Here is a 25,856-nt window from a genome sequence, read left to right on the forward strand (position 1 = left end):
AATTCCACTGTGGAAGCCATTAATGTAGAAACTTTTAATGGACTTTTTAACTCGAATCTTATCTGCTGGCTTCTGTTCCCAAGGAAAAAAAAAGATGACACGGCGAAGAAATCAACTAATTAAAATGCTTTTTAATTCATCTGGAAATCAAAGTGACAAGCAACATGAAACGCCAAGGTGGGAAAGTACAGTGTGTACAGTGTGTTTGTGTGTATCACAGCAGACAAACAGACTGTAAAGTGTGCCCAATTACCTCTCTGCAATTAGCTTGATTCCTGCTAAAGGCTAATTATGTGGAGCCATGCTCTAGACTTTGCACTTTCAAGTTATTATTAGGACCCCAACTGAAGTCTACTGAGGATACACACAAACCCACTGAGACAACCACACCTGAAACACACACCTAATTTCCCTCCCCTTTGCTCCACGGAGTCAAAGAGAAACACTAGAAACAAGCTCCTACTATAGTGGCATTCTTCCCTCAGTTAACCTCATTACAAAGGCAGGTCTTCCTCCTGGCTGATTCTTAAAGCTTGTGGTAAGCTGAGCAAGCATGTTCCATTATGAAGCATTTGAGTAGTAAAAGGGCATTTGTGGTAAGGGTGAATTATGATGTGCATAATGCCAATTAACACAAACTCGGCACCTGTTTCAACCAATCTAATTTTGCTACACTAACCAAGAGATTCTTCCAGACATATGGCAAGAAAATTACATGGGAGAAGTTATCGGCATAGCAAAGGGATGGGAAGTAATTAGCATTTTAGTCCACACAGTCCAGCAGAGAGGCATAGTCTAATGGCTGACCACAGCCTAAATAAGTACACAAATGACTCTCCCAAAGGGAGTGAGGAAGCAGATGGATATGTGTCGCTCTTCTATAGATTTTCCTCCATAAATGAACTCCAGTCGATGAAGCAGAGGCACTGCCTTATGTGTCCAGGCTGTTAATGGGACAAATGAGCTGAAATATGCAGTGTGTGAAAGGAGCCTGCTCCATCTCATGTTTCTTTTTTATGCCTGTTTGGATGCTGATGGTATTGATGCTCAACCAAAGCTCATATGTAAAACTTTCAGTTTTGCTGAAGGATAAGCATAGTTTCTTAGATGAAGAAGAGATTGGATTGCAAATGGAGTTCATTGGCCAGGGGACTGCAGTTTCACAGCATAACATCCTGTAGATGGAAGACTACTGCAACGTGTACTCAGTAACAGTTGTGGCAGACTCTGCTCATATCTATAAGAGATAGGAAACTAACAGAGCTAGGGTTGGTACAAATTTGGTAAGGTAATTTTCCAGAAGAAAATGTACGGCAACCGCGCAACCCACCCAAAACATTTAAACACCTTTGGTTCACTGGTGAATTTGCATTTTAGAATTGACTGCTATGCTATTTGTTCCATTTGTTTCAGTTTTAAAGTTAAATGTTAAATTATCTTTATCTTTAGTCCCACAAGTTTTCTGTTTTCTTACTTTCCAGTTTTTACAACCTCTCTCTTTTCTTAGTGAAATAAAAATGTCAAAAATGTGATTTCAAATTAGGATGAACTCCAACTCCTTGAGTGAGTAATCTGATAAATAGAGGCAAAGTATTTTCACTCTACTGAAGATATGGTAATAAACAAAAACGAGCAGCATCAAGAATTTAAATTAAATATTGAGCCAACATCATAGAGTTGTGGCACAAGCTCAAACTCCAACCTCAAGGAGCTATGTTTTAGATGTGCATCAAACTACACCAACCTGCACCTGAAAATACTTTCGCCATCTTTTCCCTATGTTGCACTACCTCCAGTAACGTGAAATTTATTTGAAATGAAGCCATGATTTCCTGTCATATACTACATGTTGCTAAGGAGAAAATGTTCTCTAAAGCTGCACCTCCTACAGAGTTCTTTGAGTCTTTTTTTTTTCTCTTTTCTTTTTTTTTTTAATCAGGATGATAAATCAAATGAAGCTAGCCGGACAATTTTCAATTCCCTCTCAACTTGCCGCTTCACCTAAGGTAAAAGAGAAAAAAAAAAAAACACTCAGCAGGCATAAAAGCAAAAGAAGTTTCTTGGCAGAAACTAAACTAAAGGCAACAGACAGGTGTTATGTTTGCTAATGATGTGGTCTACAATGTAAGTCTATGTCTCACGCCGCTCTTTTGGCCCCGTTTTAAAAAACATTTTCGCGCTCATGCTGTGCTGGTACTTCAGCCACGAGCTATCCACTCCATGTCATTTGATCTCAGCTCTACATGTGCTGCGCCGAAAACAGCTTAGAGCACAAACTGCCAGTGTTCCTCCACAATTGTGTACAACGCAACGCATCATTCGCAGCCATTGTGATTTCACACGCCAGCCTCCTCTTGGTTTCTCTCTCGGCACAGAGCGGGGAACAGGGTGAGAAAGTGAAAACACCACTGGCATTTTCATCACTGGGGAAAGATTCCTGTTTTTGGGGTGTGTGGGGAGATTTCCCCCATGGTTAAACTCGGACTAGGAGGCTGTTTGTTCATGGAGGGAGTTTCAGCGGATAAGCCACTGCTGTCAGCAGAAACGGTGACTGGTGGAGTTCACGTTCCTCTGTGATCTACTTTTAGCTGTGGGCAATGCAGCGGCAGCGGCAGCAGTGAATCTCGAAGAGGTTGGTACTCCTGCCATAGGCCAATCATGTGAGAAGTAAATGGGGATTTGTGTTACAACCACAACCTAGGATGTCCGCTTTACTCATGGTTAAAGAGGCTTGTTGATGCCGTTAGGTATCCTAAAATGAAATCAAACAATATCATAATGGTGTATTTTTTTTAACATGGGAATGAGAAGGCCTGTCCATTAAAATCTTTTTAAATTTGACATAGACACATACTGTTTTCTACTGTAAGTATGAATAGTGTTTGTGAGAACATACTTTGTGTTGTAATGTTGTCTCGATAAGATCGGATAAGGCAGCGGTCCCCAACCCCAGGGCCTCGGACCGGTACCGGTCCGTGAGTCGTTTGGTACCGGGCCGCGAGAGTTGAGGCTCAGGTGTGAAATGTATAGTTTTCAGGGTTTTTATCAGTTTTCAGCGTTATTTTGTTATTGTTTTTAACGTTAACTTGGTTTTCCTGGGTCTTTTCACGTGTGTTATGAATAAATCTTCTTTTTTTCGGTACCGGTACTAGTTTTATTTTGTTGTATTTATCCGCGACACCTTAAAGCCCGGTCAGTGAAAATATTGTTGGGCATAAACCGGTCCGTGGCGCAAAAAAGGTTGGGGACCGCTGGGATAAGATGACCCACTAAAGCCTGCAACATAATTACCAGCTAAGTATAAAGATGGCTTTTTTTTTTAGCATAGTAATTGACTTTCCAAATAATTAATGAGGGAAAACCTTAGTTGTCTGATTTAGGAAAATGCATATAACATTCTGTTTGTGTGTCTGTTTGTGTGAACAAATGTGTCCCTCCTCCAACTAAGCCCTGGTCCGGGAGGCAAAAGACTCTCATTACTTCTAATACCTTTTAGCAAATCAAGATGAAACGAAAAGAAATAGAGGAATATGAGGGTAAACTTTATTAAACTTAATTAGAGTCAACGTCGCTCATTGGGGAGGTTCACGTCCATAATGGTCACTCTCTACAGAGGAGCACTGCAAATGATCTCAAAGGCTTTTTCCCCAGTAATCGCTAGCTAATTTATGCTTTGATGTCGTCTGAGTATAGCATCTTAAGTCTGAGGGTGCACTGCATGTGTTTATTCTGTTTATGGAGCCTAAATAATCCTGCCTCTTTTTACCAACAGACCTTTAACAACAATTAACAAGCACGGACATGGAGCGCCGCAGACAGATGCATAATGAGGCAGATAAAATGATCCCAATGCGAATTTTCTAGCATACCCTGCCCACAGTTGCTTTCCAGCTACGTACCAACACCAGTAGGAAATCGTCCTTGGTGTCAGTTAGTTTATTTGTCTTATTATTTTTTGTCTTATTATGTTATTTTTGTTTAAAAAACATAGAGAAAGCTAAGAGGTACTCTAAACAGGCTTAAATGCTGAATGTTTACATTGCCCTTTATACTGATCTGGTTATGATGACATTATTACATAAATGAGTTTGTATGAAACCTTGTATCGATGAACAGCAAAAACCATGAAAGTGGGCCCTAATGATGAACCGTTAAAAGCATGGGTTAACATAAACATTATGGAAATATTTAAACTCGTTCTTTAACTTCCAGTACATAAAATTTTTTAGTTGGCCACTGATAATGAAACCCTTAGTGCCATTTCCACTTTTGGACTTAGACACAGTCTCACCACTATGGTCTACTGAACTCGGTTCAGTTTTATTTATATATAGCAACAACTCACAACAACAGCTGCTTCAAAGTGCTTACATTAGTACAGAGAAAATAGTCATGCCATCGTATCAGCAAGTGTTTTTGTGACAGTGGGAAGGAAAAACTCCCTTTTATCAGGAAGAAACCTCAAGAGCCCCAGACGGCCCTCCCTGAGCCCGGCCATCTGCCTGGACCAGTTTGGGGTGAGGGGAAGAGAACAACATTAGGTCAACTGTCTCCTCCAAAACTGCTATTTTTAACACACACTCAATGTTTCCCATTAAAAAAAAAATCAATTTATTCATCTCTTCATCCATTTATCATGATTGTGGGGAGCTAGAACCCAGGATCTTCTTGTTGTAATGTGACACTACACCACCACGCTGCCCAAACAACTGTTTCAGAAAAAAAAAACACACAGCTGTGATCTAGCATCAATTCAGAAATGTTATTGAGATGCAAGAAGGGCTATGTCACATCATACTGGCTGTGATAACACCAATATAAATGTTTTTATGTTATATAATAATATCTTATCATGCTATTATTGCTCGCAACAGCGTGCCTTTATGTTCCCTAGTGTGTACAACAAGGACACAAGCCCAGGCATGTCTAAGAGCAAGAGTCAGCTGTCAGCCTCTGATGACCATTTAGTGCCTAAAAAGGAAGCTACTTTAGCAACCTCTGGCAAAGCACAGCACTCTGCAAAATATGCAAGTAAACTGTTCCCGCTAAAGGTGGAAACAACATGTGTTTCACCACTTGAGGCAAAAAAAAAAAAAACAGACCATTGAGTAAAATCAGGTTATGAAGGAGGAGGAACAACTAGCTGGTGATGTGTGACCCAAATGTAAACAAATGGCTCAAATGGGTGTTGATGGAGCACTGGCTAGTTGCACTCCATATGACAGGGAAAGCAAACAGTGGCTGGAAAACCAAGGTTTAGAGCAGTGGCTATACTATAATTTTACTTTAAATTTAAAGCTTTTATGTTGATATTTGACTTATGCTGTATGACTGGATATGATACTGGGCCACTACTATAATGCTGCTGTTGGCATCTTGTTTCAATATATTTAGAGTTCCAATTAGGAAGTGCATTATCGAAGACTGTGGTGCATTTGAAAAGATTTATAAATGCTGCTTTCAAGCATCAACAAAACACTCAGTTATTTTTCTTTTCTTTTTTTAAATTGTCAGTAAATTATCTTTAAATATTGTGACATAATTTTGAGCCCGCATCACCGATCACTACAGAAAAGTGGAAAACTAAAGAAATTCACTGTGTGACTCTAGTGACTGTTAAAGCAGTATCTGTAAAAACTAGCAGCTAATATTGGAAGGCTAATGGTACAACTGGAGAGATGGGTTGTGATGAAATGCAAAATAACCATGATAGAGCAGAGCTCAGCAGGAATATAGCCTAATACTGAGAGGCATTAAACAGAAAGAGCAGCTAAAAAAATCTGTTCGTGTTTTGAGATAAGTGATTAGGGGAGATAAAATAAAGAGGAGATCAAGATGCTCTGCGTCCTCCCAGTGCTGGCAACACTGCCAGCTGTAAGGAACTGCATAAGCTGAGCTGTGCCAAATGCAACATGGCATATCAAATCACTAAAGAGGAAATGGCCTTTAGAAAATTACAATTAGAAAAATGGACCACCACATTTTATTTCCCCCAGGGATATGCTTTCCCTCCTTTTTTTCCCCACCATATGCCTATGATCTAAACTTAGTCCCACATAAAACAATTTGCACTTCTCAGGAAACAGGAAATACACAACTTTTGTTAGTCTTTTAATGCTACATCAAAAGTGGGGTCACCAAATCTGGCACGCCACCTTTGAGAAATTTAAGTGTGGAGACGTGCATTAAATACTGTAAGTCAGCATTTAATATGTTGACTTGGTGATACTTTCTAATATTTTGTAAATTATTGCATCCTGTTTATCCTGTTTTCTAGGCAATTGTTTTGGAAACAGACTTTTTCCAAGTTGGAGGTAGGAATTGTAAAATTTTAAAGTTGCTTGGAATGCATCTTTATGACCTAACATCAGTGACCAACAGCACTAATGTTTTGTCTGTGCAGAAGCAAAGGTATTAGCAAGTGCATTCATCATTTATATAGCATTACTTCTCTGTAGTATGCCATTTATAAATACAAATATACTACTATTTCTATTTCTATGTCTATGATTATGATTATTACTAACATTAATATAGCAGCAATAATAGCGATACAGTAGTGATAGCTGTATATGGGATAACAGTAAACGATGGATAAATATATTTGAATTTATAAATGACATACTAAAGAGCAATGCTGTATAAATGATTAATTAAGCACTTCTTAATAAGGAACTAAGACCTTACTAATGCATAACAGTGTGACATTATTATAAAGTGCTGCCAGTTTACAGACCTGATTCATATTCATACAGACTTGAGCCTAAAATAATACTCATTCAAAAGCATTTCAAAACTCAACAAATTAGTATTAGCTGCGTGTGCTGCCCAAAGAGACCTTTATTAATGTTACATGAAAAGTCATCCTTCCTGCAAGTTCACACAATAGGTGTTTGCTATGATTTTCAAGTAAAAAGTTGTCAAATAATAAGTAATTTGTTGCCTAATTCATCCTTAAATTAAACCACAGGGAGCCGACAAATCAGCGAACAAAACAGAACAGACCTGTTTCACCTTCCTCCTCACCCTGCTATTCAAGTGCTTAGATTACAGGGGGCTGGTTTTGATAACCCTCTCTTAGTGCTTTAGGGACCCACTGTGCACAAGTTATCAGAGCAATATTCATTGTGGGAAATGGTCATTTGGGCCTCAAGACAGTGCTTTAAATGTGCTGTTTTTGGAGAAGGTGAAAGAAGGCATCTGTGAATGATATCATGACAATGAGGAAACCAAATGAAAGACAAATAGAGTTTATACAGAGACTCTCCTCTAAACCAACCACTAGCTATTTAAAGCTTAATAAGGGCCTTTATTTAGCCCCAATTTTTAGCTGTTATGAGATAACAATTACACTTATCTGACAGAACTGTTATGAACACATTTATTATAATACTAGTCAGTGAAAAGCAAATTTTTCCCTCCATGCCCCAAGTCTTTCCTGGCATTTGCTTTAGGGTAACAGGACCGTCTTTGATTATTTGCACTAGGATGGACTCATTCAACTGAAATTTGCATTGTGAGTTGCAGGAAAGTAAAGCTTTTTGGTTAAGCTGGCTTTGTTCACAGTCCCAAACTATTTTCACTCCTGCTAATTCTCACAACAGGTATGAAAGGAGGAGCAGAATAAAGATGGGAAAAGTAACAGGGAACCTGCTGAGCTGTACGTGCGTGAAGATGCTTGCCCTGGAATTGAGAGGTTTTGTTTCTAAAGTGCAAGTTAAAAACATCTCAGCCAAGTTTACTTTCCACAAGCGACCGTCGTGAGGTCGCATGTGAGGGCCGGGAAAGGAGGAAATGAGGTGGAGTGCTGGTCAGGGGCACATGAGGGGGATCAACACCAACCCCTAAGGATGAGGCAGTTGCACAGCTAGGAAGGAGGCCAGCAGCTTTCCATCCCTTGTGGTTTTCCTTGCAGGTCAGTTCCAAGGAACCTGCATGTTCACTGCGGTCTGTTCACTCCCACACGCCCCGCCTCTATATCATATTGTGCTCGGGTCTGCTCAGTTCTAGTCGTGGCCAGGCAGGCAGGCAGGCAGGCAGGCAGACGGACATCCCTTAACAGGCAGCATCAGCGGCACTAGGGCTGCTAGCCTGTAATTAGCTCGGACAGCTCAGGCTTGGAGAGAGCCAGCCGGGCTATATCATAATGAGCTCAGCTGGGATTAGGAGGACAGGGCAGGGGGGTGAGCAGAGGGGAAAGCAATGAAGGGGGTGGTGGTGGTGGGGAAGTACTAGAATTCTGGCCTCAGCCTACTGCAGCATCACAGAAGGCCGGAGGGAGACAACTGGGAAGACAAGTAGGAAGAGGGTAAGGGGAGGTTACAGAGGCACGAGATAGAGAAGGGAAGAGGTGAGCAGAGGTGAAGGCTAGGGAAGACTGGAGAGAGGTAGACCATGGCTTTAGGCCAAGCTTTGTGTAGCACTGCAGAGGGTCAGTGTTAGTGGTACGGTTACATGGGGCTTCTCTAGATCAAACAAGACAATGGCTACACTACATCCAGAGACAGACTAAAGACAAAAGAAGGAGCAAAGAGAAGAAGTAACAAAGAAGTAACATGAAATGAAAAGCATCTCTCAAGTAACTTCAAGCTGGGAGTGTCAGTACTGTTGCTAAACTCTAGGTGCACATGTGAGCTAACAAGTCTACTGCAACTTAAAGATTGGAAGTTTTCAGGCAGGGGATTTTTAATGCAGGCAACTTACTTTTCAATAGAGAGTTTTCTGGTGAGGTTTTTCAAGTAGGCCAGCTCATTCCATACAGCATCACTGTCCTCTTGCCGCAGCTGCCACGGCGCTGCACGCTGTATCCTTCCACCTGGCCTAGACACACAACAAAAGAAGACCAAAGTGTAGATGTATAGACAAGCGAAACTGAAAAACACAGGCTCACTTGGCACACATACGGACATAAGGAAAGTAAACCTACTAACAAGGGAAAATTGTTGGTACTATACATCAACTTGCTGCCTCTGGCCAATTCACTCTGGGTAACAAGGCCCCTTAGTGTTGCTGTGTTTTTGTTATTCAGCCATCTTTAGCAGTATTCAAATGAGCAGCCTTGACTTTGACATTTCAGTGGCAAATCATGTACCGACGTATGCATGTTTGTTAAAGCCCAGGGCACTGCCCGTGTGGCAGGGCAGTGGAGCATTCCCTGTGTGCCATGCAAATGTAAATAATGGCAAAAACACACTCGCAAACGAGGTCATTCAAATGTCTACACCTCACTTATGAATACTTAATGACACTTTGTGCTCAGTAGCTGCCGCCTCCATTGAACTTCCCATTTCAAATCACACACACACACACACACACACACACACACACACACACACACACACACACACACACACACACACACACCATTGCCACTGCCCCCAATTGCATCCCTGCACACATCCAACTCATCAATCAGCCAGAGCCCAACACATTCAATTCCAATTAGTCTTTCATTTGCAAACTAAAACAGGTTTTAGTGAGAAATCCACAGATTGCAAAAGAAGCAGATGAGAAGAGAATACCGTTTTTGTCACGCACACAGACACACCGACTTCTCATTTTCACTCGATCAATGTGGCAGGGGTGTGGAAATGGATTGTGAGGGTCGCTGTTGCGGAGGGGTCCTTTTCCCATGGTCATTATTGGCTATCTAGATGCCGCCGTGCTATGCTAATACTAGTTAAACCCTGGTGACTGGGAGTTAGAAGCTACTGAGGAATGGCAAATGTTTTCATTTAATACTGCTAATGCCCCTGTGAGCAATTTGAAGCCCTTGAACTTCTTTAGAGTGTAGTTGTGTGGCCGTACATGCGTGCTATGGGAGTAGTGTGTTAGTTTCCCAGAGTCTAAAGTTATTTAATACATAACCTTACTGTACTCTATAGGCACAGAGACTGACATTTCTCTGAAAGCACACAATGAATGAAGCCAAACCTACATTAAAAGTGCCTGGAGTAAGTACAAGATCTTTTACCCACAGCTGTTTCAATTCTCCCTGTGCAATTTCCGGTTTGCAGTGTATCATCTGCATTACTTAAGAAATGTGCAAGAAGCTTTATTAAGTCATGGTAAAGCTTTATACATTTTAATTTGTTTACAGTGGGCCTAAAAGCTGTTGAACATGGAGCCATGAGAGAGCCATCTTCTTCAGGCCTCAGTGCATCCTCCCTTATGGTATCCTTGTTTCCATTATTAAGCAGGAGGAAACAGAGAGAACTTTTCCATGCTGCTGCGGCTAATTGCTCTGAATCAGGGGGAATCTGTTTATGGGCGCAACTTTGATCAGAGTACGGATGCTTTAATAACCTTTAATTTTATTTGCTCACCCCCATCATCCCCAGTCTGATTAAAAAACGTTTTCCCTTCTCTAATATAAATAAGAAGTTGGGTTTTTTTCTCTCTCTTCTTCACACCATTTTGGGAAAATATGGTGGTGCAGTAATGGTGAATGGCAGGGTGATTTCACTGGGACTGGCCAACTGCACATTGCCTGCATACCGATCAGCCGATGGACTGTTCTTCTGATTTGCGATTGGTTGGCAGTTCTATTCTGGGCGGGACTGGCTAACAGACACATTACTGACATCTTTTGGCAGCTGATCGCACACAAACCAATCATCTAATCAATAATTTGCTGGGCAATGCTGGAGACTGACAAAAGAAAAACTTTTGAACGTAACTGGAATTTTGATAAAGATCATACCACATTTTCAGGGAAAAATTGAAAAATTCTGGTAATTCCAGTGAGTTTACAAATTTTTCTTGCCTATGTAGTTTTGTCATAGATAGCTATGGGACATTCCTTTATTCTTGCTTCATCAGTAAAGCAGCTAAATAGTCTAGAGCTGATTTCATGTGTGGCATTTGTATTAGGATGCCGTTTTTGGTGGACATAAAACATGTGGACGACGCCCTTGAAGTAAATGAAATATGCCATTAGGCTGGAAGTTTATTAGATAATACATTGGAGAGATAGCAAAAACATTATTTGTTGCTACATCGACACTTTGGTATATCTTTAAAAAAAACTACGAGTACAGGATTCCTTTCTATACTAAAGAAAACCCTTCACAGCATTCAGCCACATGAGAAACACTCTAAAGCAGGTGAGCATATTCTTGAAAAATTTAACATTAAGAGAAAACTTCACAAGAGCAAATACAAAAGGGTTCACCACAAGGTGCAAAACACTCATCAGCCCCAAGGATAAAATGCTAGAATAGGAATAGACTTTGCTAAAGAATATCTGAAACACGCCGGATCACTACTCAACACAGCACTTTTGAAACTACCTTTACCAGAGGGTCATTGTGAAAAACGAAATATAATAAAAAAATTGTGACACTGTCTAAACATTTCTAAACCTGACAGACGCGGCAAATAAGTAAATGCATTCGTACAGGCAGGTGAAGAGAGACGCACTTACCCATTTATCGTTTGGTCAGGAACACAAAGGGGATCAAACTGACCCCCCTGCATCTACAACAACGCAGCATGGAAGCTGTTGGGACATCCCTAACAAGCTCGAAATGCAATGAGAGTCAACGCCTATCCCCGCTGACTTGTTAGGCCCCTGATTTCCTAGCACTAATGGGAGTATTTAAGTCATTTTCTATTGTCTCTCATTCAGGCGGGCATTACCCCAGTGGGCTTAACAGCTATTTAAGGATGTGGCCTAATGCCAAATGAATGCCAAGATCATAACATTGAGTGACTGGTTGGTGCCAAGGAAGACTGAAAAGGGCAAAGCTGCCTATTGCATCAATTTCATGTCAAATCACTCATGAAACACAGATACACTGACACTGATAGACTGAAATCTAACATTAGGCTTTCTATACTGAACTAAATCCCTGTTTGTATTATTAAAGGAACATGCATGCTTTCTTTCAACAAAAATCAATGTTACCATTCAGAGTGTTTCATTCATAACAGCGAAACGTTGCCGAGGCTCTCTCTACATGGCCGTCTTTGTTCCCACTGTCTCAGACACATGCTGCTGAGCCGCGCTGAGCTAACATGAGCCGAGTCGAGCCTAGGGCTGAACACGCTCTCTCACTCACTCCACTTTCACACGGGCTCACATTGCACTGCTGTTTTCTTTAATTAACCCAGAGAGAAAACAGCTGACGGGGTCAACACCTCGCTCCCGCACGGCCACCACATATACGCACCTTTAGCTACTCTCTGAGTGGTCTTAATGACGCTGGTGGAGAAAAGAAATAGACAGCAAAGTGGGTAACGACTAGTGGAGACAACACAAAGAAAAGACCCGTATGTTAATGACATTTTCCAGCACATTTTCCACTTTGTGTAAAAAATCCTGTGGTTTTTGCTGAAGATAGCAGCTCAAAACAGGAAATGGCTCTCATCCCTCCTCCCTCTTGCAGCCTTCCTCCACAGGCCTTCTCAAACACCTTGCACCCCCAGGACCAGACACCTCCAGCCTCTGGCTCTCACATCTTAATGAACGCTGAGGGAGAAGAGACGAAGAGCACATACACTTGGCACAAAACGGGCCAATTTGACTGGGCTTAAAACCTCTGAGCTTTTCAAAGATGAAAAAAGAGGAATTTCTCCCACTCTCTCAAATCCAGAACTCAGGTCTTGTCAGACAACATGTGGAGCGCAATGGGGCCCTAAGACTATTTGTGAGTGGTTTCAGGGGGTTGTAGTGTTTCACAGGGCTTTTAACATAAGGCAAGGTGAGTTATATGCTTTGAAGTGTCTCTCACTCACTGCTGCGTAGTGAAACTGGAGGTTATCCCAGTTGCTTTGTGTATGCACAGGTTTTATTTTATGAAGATGTGGGTTCTGTATATTTTGATCTTTCACCATTCATTTGCAGTCATAATTTCCTGTGAGATAAGAGTTTATTATGAAATGTTAGACAGTAAAGTGTGTACTCACATGCCATTTGATTTCTCCATCTCTTTCAGCTGATCTCTGACTGCCTTGTAGTTGGTCTGAATCAAACGCAGGCGTTCACGACGTTTATCGTGAGCTCTCCTCAGCTCTTCATTTTCCTCCATCTGTAAAGCACAATGGCAACATTCCGTCGTGAGTTGGGTAACTCAAATCAAAGTTAACAGAAGAAGGGAATTTGCCGCAATTGCACTGATACAGCCCATACTGGGCATGAAATATAAGAAACCAACATATTTAAGCTGCTTTGCAGCTGAAACATCTCGGCCTAACAGAAAGCAGCCGGTCAAGATTCATTCCACTTTCCTTGTTTCTCCCAGACAAATGCTTCCACTCCTTCTGGTCAACTGAGGCATCATTAAAATGAGGCGTTTACATGACAAGTCGCTGGTGCCACTGTACACTAAACAGGCCTGCACACTCACACACGCTCACGCTAACCAGCAAAGAAACAAACTCACTGGAGTTACCAACTGATGACAACCGTGTGTTGTGATATGGGGTTGTAGTGGTGGGTTTGTTGCTGTTGACAGCTATTAAAACAGAACGAGATTGGACTCCTGCTTTAAAGAAGGAGTTAAGAGAAGACAACATATAGATTTTTCTTGTCAGGGGCATCCCTCCTCCCTCATCACATTGACCTTAACAGGGAGGGCAATGGAAAAAATTCTTTCAACAGGCAGGACAAACAGAGGTGGAAAGAGGGTAAGGAAAAAGAGACAGAGAGCTCATGGAAGTAGAGAAAAGAGAAAGAGAACTGAGAAATTAGTACGAGAGGGAAAGAGAGAGAGAGAGAGAGAGAGAGAGAGAGAGAGAGAGAGAGAGAGAAAGAGAGAGGGGGGAGGAAAAGGAAAAGTGAAAGGAAGGGTGCAGGACAGGTTTCTGCTTGAGTGGCCAAGGCTAGGGAGAGTTGTCGAGTGCTTTCTGAAGGGAAGGAGCTTGTTTACTGCTGATATGACACGGCTACCCTGCAGAGAGGGAAATGCGAGCCCTCGGCCCTGTTATTATTAACAAGGACAAAGAGAACAGAGAGAGAGCGCACACAAATATGCGCTGGACACACAATGTGTGTGCACACACGCGCACTGCACATCCACACTGCCGATGTGACAAGTATGGATTTTCCCTAGTGCGGATTATTCACTGAGGACATCTGCAAGACATCGTCAGCCCTTTCGAGCAGCCCCCGACCTCTCAAAAACAGGGCTTTAATGAAAGGGGCCAGACCAGAGCAGTGTTAACTGGTGGAACTAGAGGCTGAGGGGGGACACAGAGGAGTTGTGGCTGACTGATGGAGGGGCGGCGGGGGGGTGGGATGGTGCAAGTGGCAGGGCATTAGCCACATCATGGCTTCCCAGGCTCCTTATAGAGCTTCCCCCTGGGCAGACCAGCTCTGGTCATCAGGCCACAGACCCTTGCCCACCAATCAATACGCCCCCACTCAGTCAGCGAACACATGTGTGGACGTTCTCAAGCTGAAAAATAATTACACAGCAACAGCTACTTTTTACTTCAAAGTGTGAAGTAGAAAAAAAGGAGGGCGTTATTAAGAGAATTGTTTGTTTGTTCGCAGCTAAGGTCAACATGTCAATGGTATGGCTGCCGTACCCAATTTGAAAAGCATTCTGTTGGAAAGGACTGGAAAACTGCACAGCAGCGAACTGAACCAAGCAAAGTACTGTACAGTAAGAGGCTGAAGGTAAGGTCTCAAGTGCAACTGATAGAGGGCATTTTGCTTATTTCCAGAAACAAGCAAAGGACAAAAACCACTAAATCATGCCTTGAACAAATGCCCTCATTAATGTAGTCACGTTTTTCTGTGCATACCTTTGCTAAATGCCCCTCAAACAGCAGACAAGTAAATGGCACCATTAACTAAGACAGTCATGCGTGTTGTCTGAATCTATGTTGAGCATTACTGTCGAGGTGTCTGCCAGTGATGTAATTCAGACACTTCAGATCTGACAAGGAAATGGTCCCTAATGTGTTCCTGGGATTGTGTTCAAAGGGAGATGACCTTTGGATAATCACTCACTCGTTGGTCAGCTGCGAAGATAGAGAGATTTGTTTTTTAAAGGCAGTGAGCTTTAGGGGAAAGTGCAACACGGGGGTGAAAATTAACTTTTTTTCTTTTGCTTGCAGCCAGTTGGAGACACTGAAAACAACACGAGGACGAAGAATAGTCTGAGAAGAACATCACAGAGCACGTGAAGGTTAAAAGACCAATAAAGCTGATTCGTTTAAGGATAAAAAAAAGAAAGAAAAATGGCTGCATCCGCTTTCACCAGAGCGGCTTCTCTCCTGCTGCTTCACTGCCTACGCACACTCTGCTTGTGTGTGCGCCCATGTACGTATGTATGTGTGAAAGACACCGTAAGAGAAGGTCACGGAGGAGGCAGTGGCAGCAGTACTGCAATTGAACCACTGTTACTTTCTTGCAGACCTCTATATAAACCAGTAGCTGATAGCAGCAATCATATCTAAGCTGGTGGCCACAGCAACAAGCAGCTCCTTCAAACTGATACTAACAGATGTCACCAAAATATAGCAACAACAAATGTGCTTTTTGAAGCAAACCACTCCTTCGGGTAGTTCAATGTCACTTTGAGAAACACTGTCATGTAGGGATACACAGACAAAAGATGCAAAAAAAGACTAATAAAATAAAGTTCGACCATAAGGAATCAGAGTGAGAACTGTACTCTAAACTTGGGGATAAATAAACTGTTCTAAGAGGGGTGGAAAAGATTAAGACATTACATTTATTTGTATACATTGGCAAGTAATTACCTTCAATTGCAGCAGCTCCTCGAGGTCTCGAATCCTCTCTTCTGCCTCTTTTCTCCTCTCACTTCCGAACCCGATGCTGCCAGCTGGAGACAGGGACCTGGACCGCTGCACTGGTGCACCCTGGGAAGGGTAAGCAAAGAAGCACTGGGGTGGGAGCTTGAACACACTTCACTTACACAGACAGGCACAAACACATGCAGCAATTAACATCTGTAGAAACACTGAGTGAATGCCAATAATGGAATTATCTATGTTCACTCCACTCCCCTCTCACCTTGAGTAAAACATGAGCATTGTCTTTCTTGGTACACACATATGCAGACAAAAACAAACACGCTGCCAGAGGAATAAAGCAAGCTCGAGCAGCAGTCCACAGAAGCTGAAGGGAGGAGGTTCACTCTTGTGTGTGTGTGTGTGTGTGTGTGTTTGGAAGCAGGAGTTGCAAGCTGAGAGCAGCAAAGGTTTCTCCCTGCGACTGGCTAATGAGTATGTTCATTTCCATTTACATTGTTTCTTTGACAATAATGATGTCCCATTAGGGGAGACTAAAGGGGCTATAGATTCCAGAATGTGCTGGGCTTCATTACAAGAGGTGGTCAGGGAGGCCGCTCTAATTGCTCTGCTAGGGGCCTCCAGGTTACACTTGATAGGACAACTGGAAGAGCCGCCGATTAGGAGGGGGGGTGCAGTTTGCTTGCCAGCCTCTTCTGTAGAAATAAATAAAGAAATGGAGAATTGCTGGGGCTGCGCTGTAGAAAAGCAGTGGGAACAATATGCTAGTGGAATATGAATATGAAAAGATAGGAGGCCCCCCTGTAGCGCCGGGCAGGGCTGACCAGATGGCAGGCTAAAATATGCAATGCGACTAAATGCACAACAGTCCTTGGGTAGAGAAAGATGAGCAGTACAGGAGGAGGTGGTGCTAAAGTGGTGAGGTTAATGAGAGGATAGCAGATCAGTTAAGCCTAACCCCCCACCATCCAAAAAATATGTATTTTGATTGCTGTTGACAAGCTCTCTTGCCTATTAAAGTCATTAAGATTTCAGCCTTTTCTGATATTGCAACACCTGTTGTTACGGCTGAAACAAGAAAATATCTCATACCCTAGTATCCTAAGCAAAATCATGCACTAATCAAGCACTGGGGGAACCAAACACAACTTGGTGCTTGACCGGTGGGGATTTATGCTTCAGTGGGAAACTGCAAACTCCCGCTGAAACCCACACCCTCCTGGTGTAACCTTCTTAGAATTGTAACTACAAGTCATCTTGACGCAGCGCGCATCTACTGTGATTGGCCTGTTCCGTACCATTGATTCCTCCTGTGCATTCCTGACTACTTTATCGCAGCAGTTTTTGAATATATCAGCAAGAGATCAACAATCGTCTCAGTCTGAGGAATAATAAACATCGCATCAATATAAGGACTCAAAAATGTCAGCAAATTCCTGGAGGGACATGGTACATTCTGACGGCTGTTTTTAAAAAGTCCTGACATTTTATTTGTTTCAAACATAAATGCAGGCAACAACGTCAGCCATTTACGTAGGATATGTCAAAGATTCCCTGCAGAAGCCAAATCACACCTTATTCTGTCAGCACAACAAATAGCGCAACTTGTGCATCTGCTCACAAAGCAGCTTGGCAAACTTTAAAATAACATTGCCTCAAAACTCTCCACTCTCAAAAGTGAGTGAAAATAACATTTTTGCATGATAATTCACAACACGTGATTGAATGTTGTTACATGGCAACATGGAATACATGAAAACAATGGATTCTGCTTTCTTTGCATTGCTCCTCATGAATCCCTTGTGCATGGGTCTGCAACTCAAATCATTCACATGAGGGCGAACTTCACCTATTTAGAAGGACACTAACAGACCTCAGATATTGTTCAGTGAATAGCAACTGCTGCAAAATGCTAATTGACATGTTTAAAAGAAAGGGATTAGACATTAAGACTTTTTTTTATTGTAACTTAAAAAACGCATTTGTCACTTAATTAGTTATAACACATTTCCTTTAGTTTTAACATCACAGAATGTGTATTTAAAACAGAACATCTGCTTGTGACATTAATATATACACGATGTACGTGTGCTGGGAAATGTGCTCTGAGGCTACAGTTGACTCCAGTGACCTGGCGGCCAGGTTTTGCTAACATGCCTGCATGGGTGCCAACCATGTGTTCTAACTCAGCCTTAATGACTCTATGCAACTAATTAGCAGATTGATCTGCATATTCCTGATGAGTGGCAGGCCAACTGGCTTAGTCTGTCTGTACAAGGGGGAAACACAGATTCCAAAAGGGGAATCCAAACCAACTCGAAGTCCTAAACCTAAAAGTAAAGATGAGCAATTATAAAGTGCATGACATACTGCAGACAAACTCTAAACTGGGTTTCAGGTAGAAATATAAATTGTGAATGATATTTACTACTTAACCTGATCACAGTAATTATTAATGAAGGTGAGAACCACGTGAGACAAACTGCTGCGTGCTTGTCTAAAGTCCACGGTAAATTAATAAAATGGTGACATTGACTAATGACTGACATTTTGGTGCAGATGTTCTCTCTGGTCCAGTTGGACGCCTGACTGCTGCTGGACCCGAAGACGCATGAATGCCCTTTATTTGTGTGGGAAGCTCTGTGTTGCGGCATTGATGTTAATGTTCCACAAGACAGGCCTGAAGGATAAAAAGCAGAGAACACGAGACACAGAAGGCTGTCCTCGACATTTACCTCAGCTCGGCAGCTGTCTGGTGGTCATGGCCTGACCTGTGTATAACACCCTGTAATGGCTTTGTAAACATGAGAGCGCAACGCAGAAGGAGGGACAGAGGGCACATAGTAAGAAGGAAATGAGGGAAAAGGTCTGTAACTTAAAAACCGGATTTACTGAGGAATCAGCAGAGGAAAGAATCATTTCACTGAGTGCCCGCCTCCCTTCACCTCTCCTCCACTTTCTATCTGACAGAGACACTGAGTCACTGTCATCAATGGGTTTCTTTATGATTGCACTAGCCTGTTATGAGTGCATCTGGAGAGTAATTAAATGTGTTCACATTCCCTGATGACTATACATACAAATGAGCACTGTTACTAAGCAAACTTTAAAAACAAATGCTCAAGTTTGAGCTCAAACTTGAAGTAAATCATGCTGAAAAATGGTCCACTCTGTATAATGTTAGAAATTCACAGTGTTGTTTCTAATAAAAACTCTAAACAGTTTGGAACTTGAAAATACAATTTTTCATGAGGTCTTTCGAATCTAATTTTTCACATCAAAGTAAACTTTCTTCACTCAAATCATGTGACACACACACAAACACACACACACACACACACCAAGTCTCTCAAGTTCCTTGAGACATAGTTTTTTTGTTTGTTTGTTTTTTAATGGCTAACATCATTATAACACTTACTGCATGCACCCAACACAGTTGGACATGCACCACTCTGCACTGTTTATAGACGCAGCCAATAATCCCACTTCACTGTGGGCATTGAGTAAAATAGCAGAAATCTGATTCCAAGGGGGAAACAGTATGCTGAACAGAAGACTCGTCTCATCAGCTGCTGACCTTCCAGTTTGTTATTCCAGTTTAAATGGAGTGGTATGAATCGTAATGAGGCATAAAAAGTTTATAGTTTTTTTGGACCATCATCGTGCTTCTAGAAATTATTCAAGATTTACAGTAAGGCTGGACATGTTTTATGAAGTTTACATGTTTTAAAGTAATAACCTGAGTTTTTATAGCTACTGGCTGAGAGACGTGAACGTGCCACTGTGCTATGTGAAAGAATGCCACTTTAAAGATGCCACTTTGTAGTCGCCACTCAGAAAATAAAACGCATCAATCTTAAATTTCATTCAGTTAAATAATAACTTTATTTCATTTAAAGGAGTTAGTTCAATTTAAAGCTCTCCATCTTTCATCTGACATCTGTTTCTGTAAATGTTGGCGCGGCAGCTCTAATATGATCATGTGCCTGCATTAAAATCTCATTTGTAAACGTATGTATAACACACAGTAAATGTGTGGTCAGAGGCAGTGACAGGCAGGATTGCATTTATAATAAATGAAAAGCCAAGCTGACGTTTACTGAAACTGATGACAAATGCCCCGATTCCCATTCAGTAGATCTCATTATGATTCACGTTATTAGTCAGTATAATAGAATATCACAAAAAAGTATTTACACACTGATTTTGGATATCAGCAGCAGGATCAACATTGGCGCATGTTTTTGATAATGAATTATAGGTGGATAATACAACAATTATGTGTTTGTGAGTTGTGTGTCCTAAGGCAAGCATAAAGGAAGCTCATCAAATGTCAATACTATTTATTTATTTTGCACGGTATAATTACATTACACAAATAGACTGCCAGAACAGAAGCGCTTCGATTTAAGATACAATGAGGACAGCGGCTTAAATCAAACAACGTGTCTTCGGGCCAGCTTTAGAGTGAGTGAGGCCATCTAGAAACATGTCCTGCCAAACTTATGAGTTGAATACTGAGAAGATCAAAAGCTTCTTTCTTGTTCATAATGTACTGCTGAAGCGGTAAATTAGCCAGTGCCTGAGCCCAAGGCATGCGTGAAACCAGCAGCACACGCCGGCTTGGTCACAGTAGGAGGGGCATCTGTGTGTGTGTGTTGGGAAGTTCAGGACAAAGGTTGGCAGGGGCTGGGTCTGATAAATCATATGATTCTAGAAAGACAGTTTCCTTTATATCCCTTCTCTGTGGCTTTGATCTAATCTGAACAAAACAGTAATGGATAAGTGAGGGTATGTTAGCTGCTCATCCACGTGTTGGCTTTGACATAATTACCAGAAGCATGTTCTGACCTACCTGTTGTCTTCTAATGGAACTGGCAGATCTCTGATGGAAAGTACTACCCTCTGGCCTGGGACATGAACCTCGAGTAGAGGCCTGGTCAGGGCTAGACTTCTGGGCTACCGCATCAACCTGCTCTGACGCCAACGCCTGTGAGAAAAGAGATGGCGCATATGTTGGTGCTTGAAAGGCTGAAAAGAGACGACTAAGATAGGCTGATAGAAAACAGAGCCTTGGTTTGGTGACAGCTGTTATTTTGTCATGCTTATGTCAGAAAATTAGGAATATTATCCATGTTATTCCTCAAAGTTGAGTATTTCAGCTGTAACAAACACACCCACTTAACCATATTTGCTTGTCAATGCAAATATCTAATCAGCCCATTACATGGTAGCAGCTCAATTCAATCAGGCATGTAGACGTACTCAAGACAACATGCTGAAGTTCTAACCGAACATCAGAATGAAGAAGAAAGGTGATATAAGTGACTTTGAATGTCACAAGGTGGCAGACATGCTAGTTTGAGTATTTCAGAATCTGATGATCTATGGGGATTTGGCTGCTCAACCATCTCTAGGGCTTAGAGAAAACAGTCCAAAAATGAGAACATATCCACTACGCAGGAGTTATCTGGGCAAAAACACTAGAGAAGAACAGAAAGACTACTTCAAGTTAATAAGAAGGCAAATTAATTAACCACCTTATCGATTGGATTACAAACAAGGTATACAGAAGAGCACCTCTGAATGTACAACATGACAAACCTTGAAGGACATGGGATACCACACTGGGTCCAACTTGTGTCAGCTGAGAACAGAAAACTCAGATTACCACTCGCACGGGCTCCGCAAAACTGTCAATAGAAGATTGGAAAAACATTGCCTGGTCTGATGGGTCTTGATTTCTACTGTGACACTGGGATGGTAGGGCCAGACCTCCACATAAGTAACATCAAAGCATCGATCCATCCTGCCTTGTATCAATGTTTCAGGCTAGTAGTGGGATGTGGTGGAACGGGAGATTCACATCAAAGATGTGCAGCAACTGTGTGATGCTCCCATGTCAATATGGACCAAAGTTTCAGACAAATATCAAAATATCAGCACCTTATACAATTAATGCCATAAAGAATTAAGGCAGTTCTGAAGGATAAAGAGGATCTACCACATACTAATAAAATGGATATGTTCTCTTTAAATTAACAGCAAGCTATTAATGAACCAATATCAGGCTAATGTATTTTCTGAATGTACAGGGCAACAACTGTCACCTTCAAACTGCCCATGTCACTCAAACTTTAATCTCTACGCTTAAGCTACTGTTGTGTTGTTATGCAGAATGTGCGTTTTTGTGCAAAGATATTATAGCTTTAAGGACAGCATGACTTTTAATCCACTGCCAAAAGGCCACGTGCTGTATAGGCAGTTTTTATCAAGTCAGACAAGCCCTTTTATAGTTCAAAAACTCATCCACATACCTCTTGACTGTATCACCTGCACATATTCACGTCTTTTCTTAAATCGCTAATAAGAAAAAGTGTGAAACTAAAGAGAAAAGAAAAGCTTCACCTGCTGCTATCAACAACACTTTGACTCAACACATCAAATTGAAGCTCTTTGACAAACAAAGGCCTTCACCACCGTGTTGTACTGGGAGGCCAAGTTGTGAAGAAAACCACACAGGATGTCATCACCTTTTTTCCAACAAGTCCTGATTGCATTATCAGAAACCTGGCATCTGGGCGTGACCTTGTTAACTGCCAGGGTAATCAACTTTAACCAAAGGGGAGGAGAGGGGATGATAAATTATTAGTGAGGAAGATTTTGTTCATGTTTTATTAAATTGGCCTGTCAAAGGGGGTTGGTCAAATTATCTGGGGCCTCGTTTATTGGAGGCCGGCCATATTGGCGCATCTGTTACAATTATTTATAATTTCCAGGCAGGCAGGAGGATGGAGTGCGTTTTTCGGCATCAGCCACATAAAGCAATTTAGAAATTAACTGATGCGGGAGCGTCTGACTTTTCTTCCTCGTGAATTCTCTCTCGTCGCCCTCCTGATTTTCATCCAGCGGAAAACAGGAAAGCCGGGAAGCCGTTAAAAGAGCAACAATATATATATAAACGGGAAAAAAAAGACAAACAGATTACACGTAGCTTAGAGTAAACCAAGAGACGGCACGGGAGCATGAGATTGACAGAGGAGAAGAGAGCATGCAGGTGTGGTGAAAAAAATAACTAAAAAGAGCAAGAGATTGGGCGGAGGCTGAGGGAGGGAGGGGAGGAGGAAAAAAAGAGAGAGAAAAGCCGGTCTTGGTAATTACTGAACACGATTAGGTTCTTGGGGGAACTTGTCTGGCACTGGCGGCCCTCACATGTGAGGATGCGGCAGGCAGGACCATATGGAGCGAGGCTTGTGATTGTGCTCCCTGAAGCTCGTGACCCGTCTGCTGCCGAGCCCTTGAGCTGAATGTGAAATGAGACTTGCCAGGCCTAATGTTCTACACATGCACCATTTATGCCACAAAACAAATCTGATCACTGTTAATTATGGAGTAGCTATAATCAGGAGGGGCTCCCCACCCACACGCACACACCCAAAGCCACTCACTGCATGGATACACAAAAGCATGCTCACACAATCGCATTCGAATAGAATGAATGGAACGACAGCATATGTGAAAGTGATTGGATAGGCCTGAGAAGTGAGGACTTTAAGCAGTGCACTCTCAGGCCTGGTGCACTTTGTATTCAAGATGGTGAGTCTTCAAAGAGCATGTGTCTTTGTGCATAGATGGATGAGTGTGTGTTTTAACTGGCAGCGCAGTGGAGGGGGACTTAATAGAAGGACGGCACACAGTGAGTAGGAAGTAGGTGCGTGTATGTTTTCGGAGTGTGTACCCAGCCCTGAGTCCTCCCACACAGTCTGTTTGACCCGGGTGTATGTGCTAGAACGAGTGAGTGTATGTCTCTGCAGCGGCACATGGCTGTGCTTCATTAATGAGGCGAGCTGTGCTACACAGAGTTTCTCATCTAATGAGAGCAGTTGAGCTTGTAAAACACACCACTGGCATCTATGTCATTAGTATGTCTCTGGCCCTGGACGTGGGCCAGCTCCAAACACTCACCCACCCACTCACACGCACACACACACACACACACACACATGTTGACAACAATATTTACTACTAATACACACCCAAAACTCAAACTCATGTAGGTAATACTATTTAGTGATAATACAATCAGCACACATAACATTAGTCACTGACAAAAAATGCATTTTAAGCATTAATGGAATTCAAATGAAAAAAGAAACGTGTGAATACAGCCACGTGTTTACGATAAAGATTAATATACTTTAAAGTAGGTCCTGCGAGTTTAGTTAAAGGAAGGGCATTCGTCTTAATGGCTCAGTCACACTAGAGCAAAAATAGGACAGCAACTCCTTGCGCCTAGGAAAAAAATCGGTGGTTGCTCGGTGAAAGCAGTGAATTGTTTTTGCTGTCTTAGACTGATTGAAAGTTGTTGCGGTGACCAACTGGTTGCCCATAAGATGAGGCTGTTCTAAGTAGTTAAAGTAAAGTAATAAAGTAGACATATATTCACAGATTTAATCCCAATTAATCACTATTTTGTCACAGATTGCATATAATTGCCCACTTGACTCCGTTTAGCAGGCTGATTCTGTCTCATTGTCTCTTGCAACAAAATCGCTTTGAAGACTCCAACTGACTGCAAGTGGTGATAGACCTAGTGTCTGCCTCGAAGCAACCATTTCGAAGGCAACAAGATTGCAAGTTCATTGCACATGGTTGCAATAACTTTGGTTGCAATAACTTTGGTTGCAATATGGTCTCCAGTCACCGTTTTCCTCATTGTGACTGTAGCATGAATGAAAACAAGGCCTGTGCCTTCAATCAGATTTTCACAAAGTACAATGATGAACATTCAAAGCTAAATTCATATAAGAGCTTATTTCCTCTCTCCTTATTTTAATTGAACTTAATTTCATGCTTATTAGGGTTAGCAATATCGTAGCAATTTGGTACTACCGTGATACCTTCCCCACAATAGCAATGCTATCATTATACAGTAGTTTTGATACTCACTTACACATTTTTTTATTGCGTTCATTTTAAAATGCAATGTAAAGCTAGAAGATCAGGACGTCATGCCATCCACAGCCTGACATGGAGATGTTTGCACCACTTTATAAACCTGCTTTTTGATTTGCTTTACCCTGCTGTCAGCCATTTTTCACATCACCACAATTCAGTTACCTTTAGTTCAGTTTACCATCTTTCATTTGGGAAATGCCACAATTGACTTAAATATTGAAAATATATTGCAAAACACTTCTTATGTGATGCAATATAGTACTAACATTTGGCATTCCTTAATCCTTGTGTTATTTTACAGAGAACTACAAAATCTAAGAAATTAAAAATCCAAGGTCTGCAAAGTGCTTAAAAATACAGAAATAAAAATTACAATACTGAGACAAGCTGGACAACATACTAAACTCATCCTCATGCCTTTTTGAGTGTCTATTCAACTTCTAGCTGAAAGCTGATTTCATATTTCTTCGTGGCATTATGTTTTCACCCTTTTCAGCCGATGACTGCCATTAATGATGATGATGATCAAAAGAAATGCCTCACCAAAGCCAAAGGTGACCTGACAAAAACGGTGGGTGTATAAATTTATGCACGTGTGAGCGTCTCACTAGCACTTTAATTACACATCTAAAAGCGTTTAAATTAGCCAACATTAATAAAAACCCAGGAGCAGATGTTAAAAAATGATCTCAGCAAGATAAGGGAGATGCAACGTGTGGGGTTCATTCAGTATATTAAAAAAAAACAGGGGGGGGAAAGGCTCGGTCATGTCTCTAAATGTTATTTCTGTGCTTCAGGCTTAGTATGAGACCTTACTGCATTTCATGTATCATTATAATAAAGCGGCATTCAAATGTCTATAGACATAGTTTAAAGAAAAAACACAGGTGTTATGTTAACATTATTGTTGTCCTATTGAGATAATGAGACAAACCAAAGCAAACAAAAAGAAAAAAAAACACAAACCTTGTATAAATGGGGGTGGTTTTTGTTTGTTTTTTTAAATAGGCCATTAAAAAAAGTTTTAGTAAACATTTCAAAAGACACAGGTGCTTCTTCCCATTATATTTAGACCAAACTTTTCTGGATTGAATGTGAATGCCTAATTTTCTCTTTCCAATGTTGATGAGAGAGTAACCACTGCTTTGAATGACTGCCCACATAATTAACAA

At 41.5% G+C, this 25,856-nt stretch overlaps 1 protein-coding gene across 7 annotated transcripts in view; it reads right to left on the reverse strand.

Annotated features, from left to right (window-relative positions):
• Positions 1–25,856, reverse strand: part of cntln (centlein, centrosomal protein) — a 92,612-nt gene that overhangs the window by 49,024 nt on the left and 17,732 nt on the right. For 6 of the 7 annotated variants that reach the window (XM_040023985.1, XM_040023984.1, XM_040023983.1 and 3 more), the window contains 4 exons: positions 20,582–20,716; positions 15,715–15,834; positions 12,910–13,031; positions 8,704–8,820 (listed from right to left, as the gene is read on the reverse strand). In XM_040023985.1, coding sequence (XP_039879919.1) covers positions 8,704–8,820; positions 12,910–13,031; positions 15,715–15,834; positions 20,582–20,716 — 494 coding nt within the window. The remainder of the gene's footprint in view (positions 1–8,703; positions 8,821–12,909; positions 13,032–15,714; positions 15,835–20,581; positions 20,717–25,856) is intronic. The other variant, XM_040023982.1, reaches the window with a different exon arrangement.

Source organism: Simochromis diagramma, unplaced genomic scaffold (genome assembly GCF_900408965.1).
Source record: "Simochromis diagramma unplaced genomic scaffold, fSimDia1.1 OVJJ01000302.1, whole genome shotgun sequence".
Classification (NCBI taxonomy): Eukaryota; Metazoa; Chordata; class Actinopteri; order Cichliformes; family Cichlidae; genus Simochromis; species Simochromis diagramma.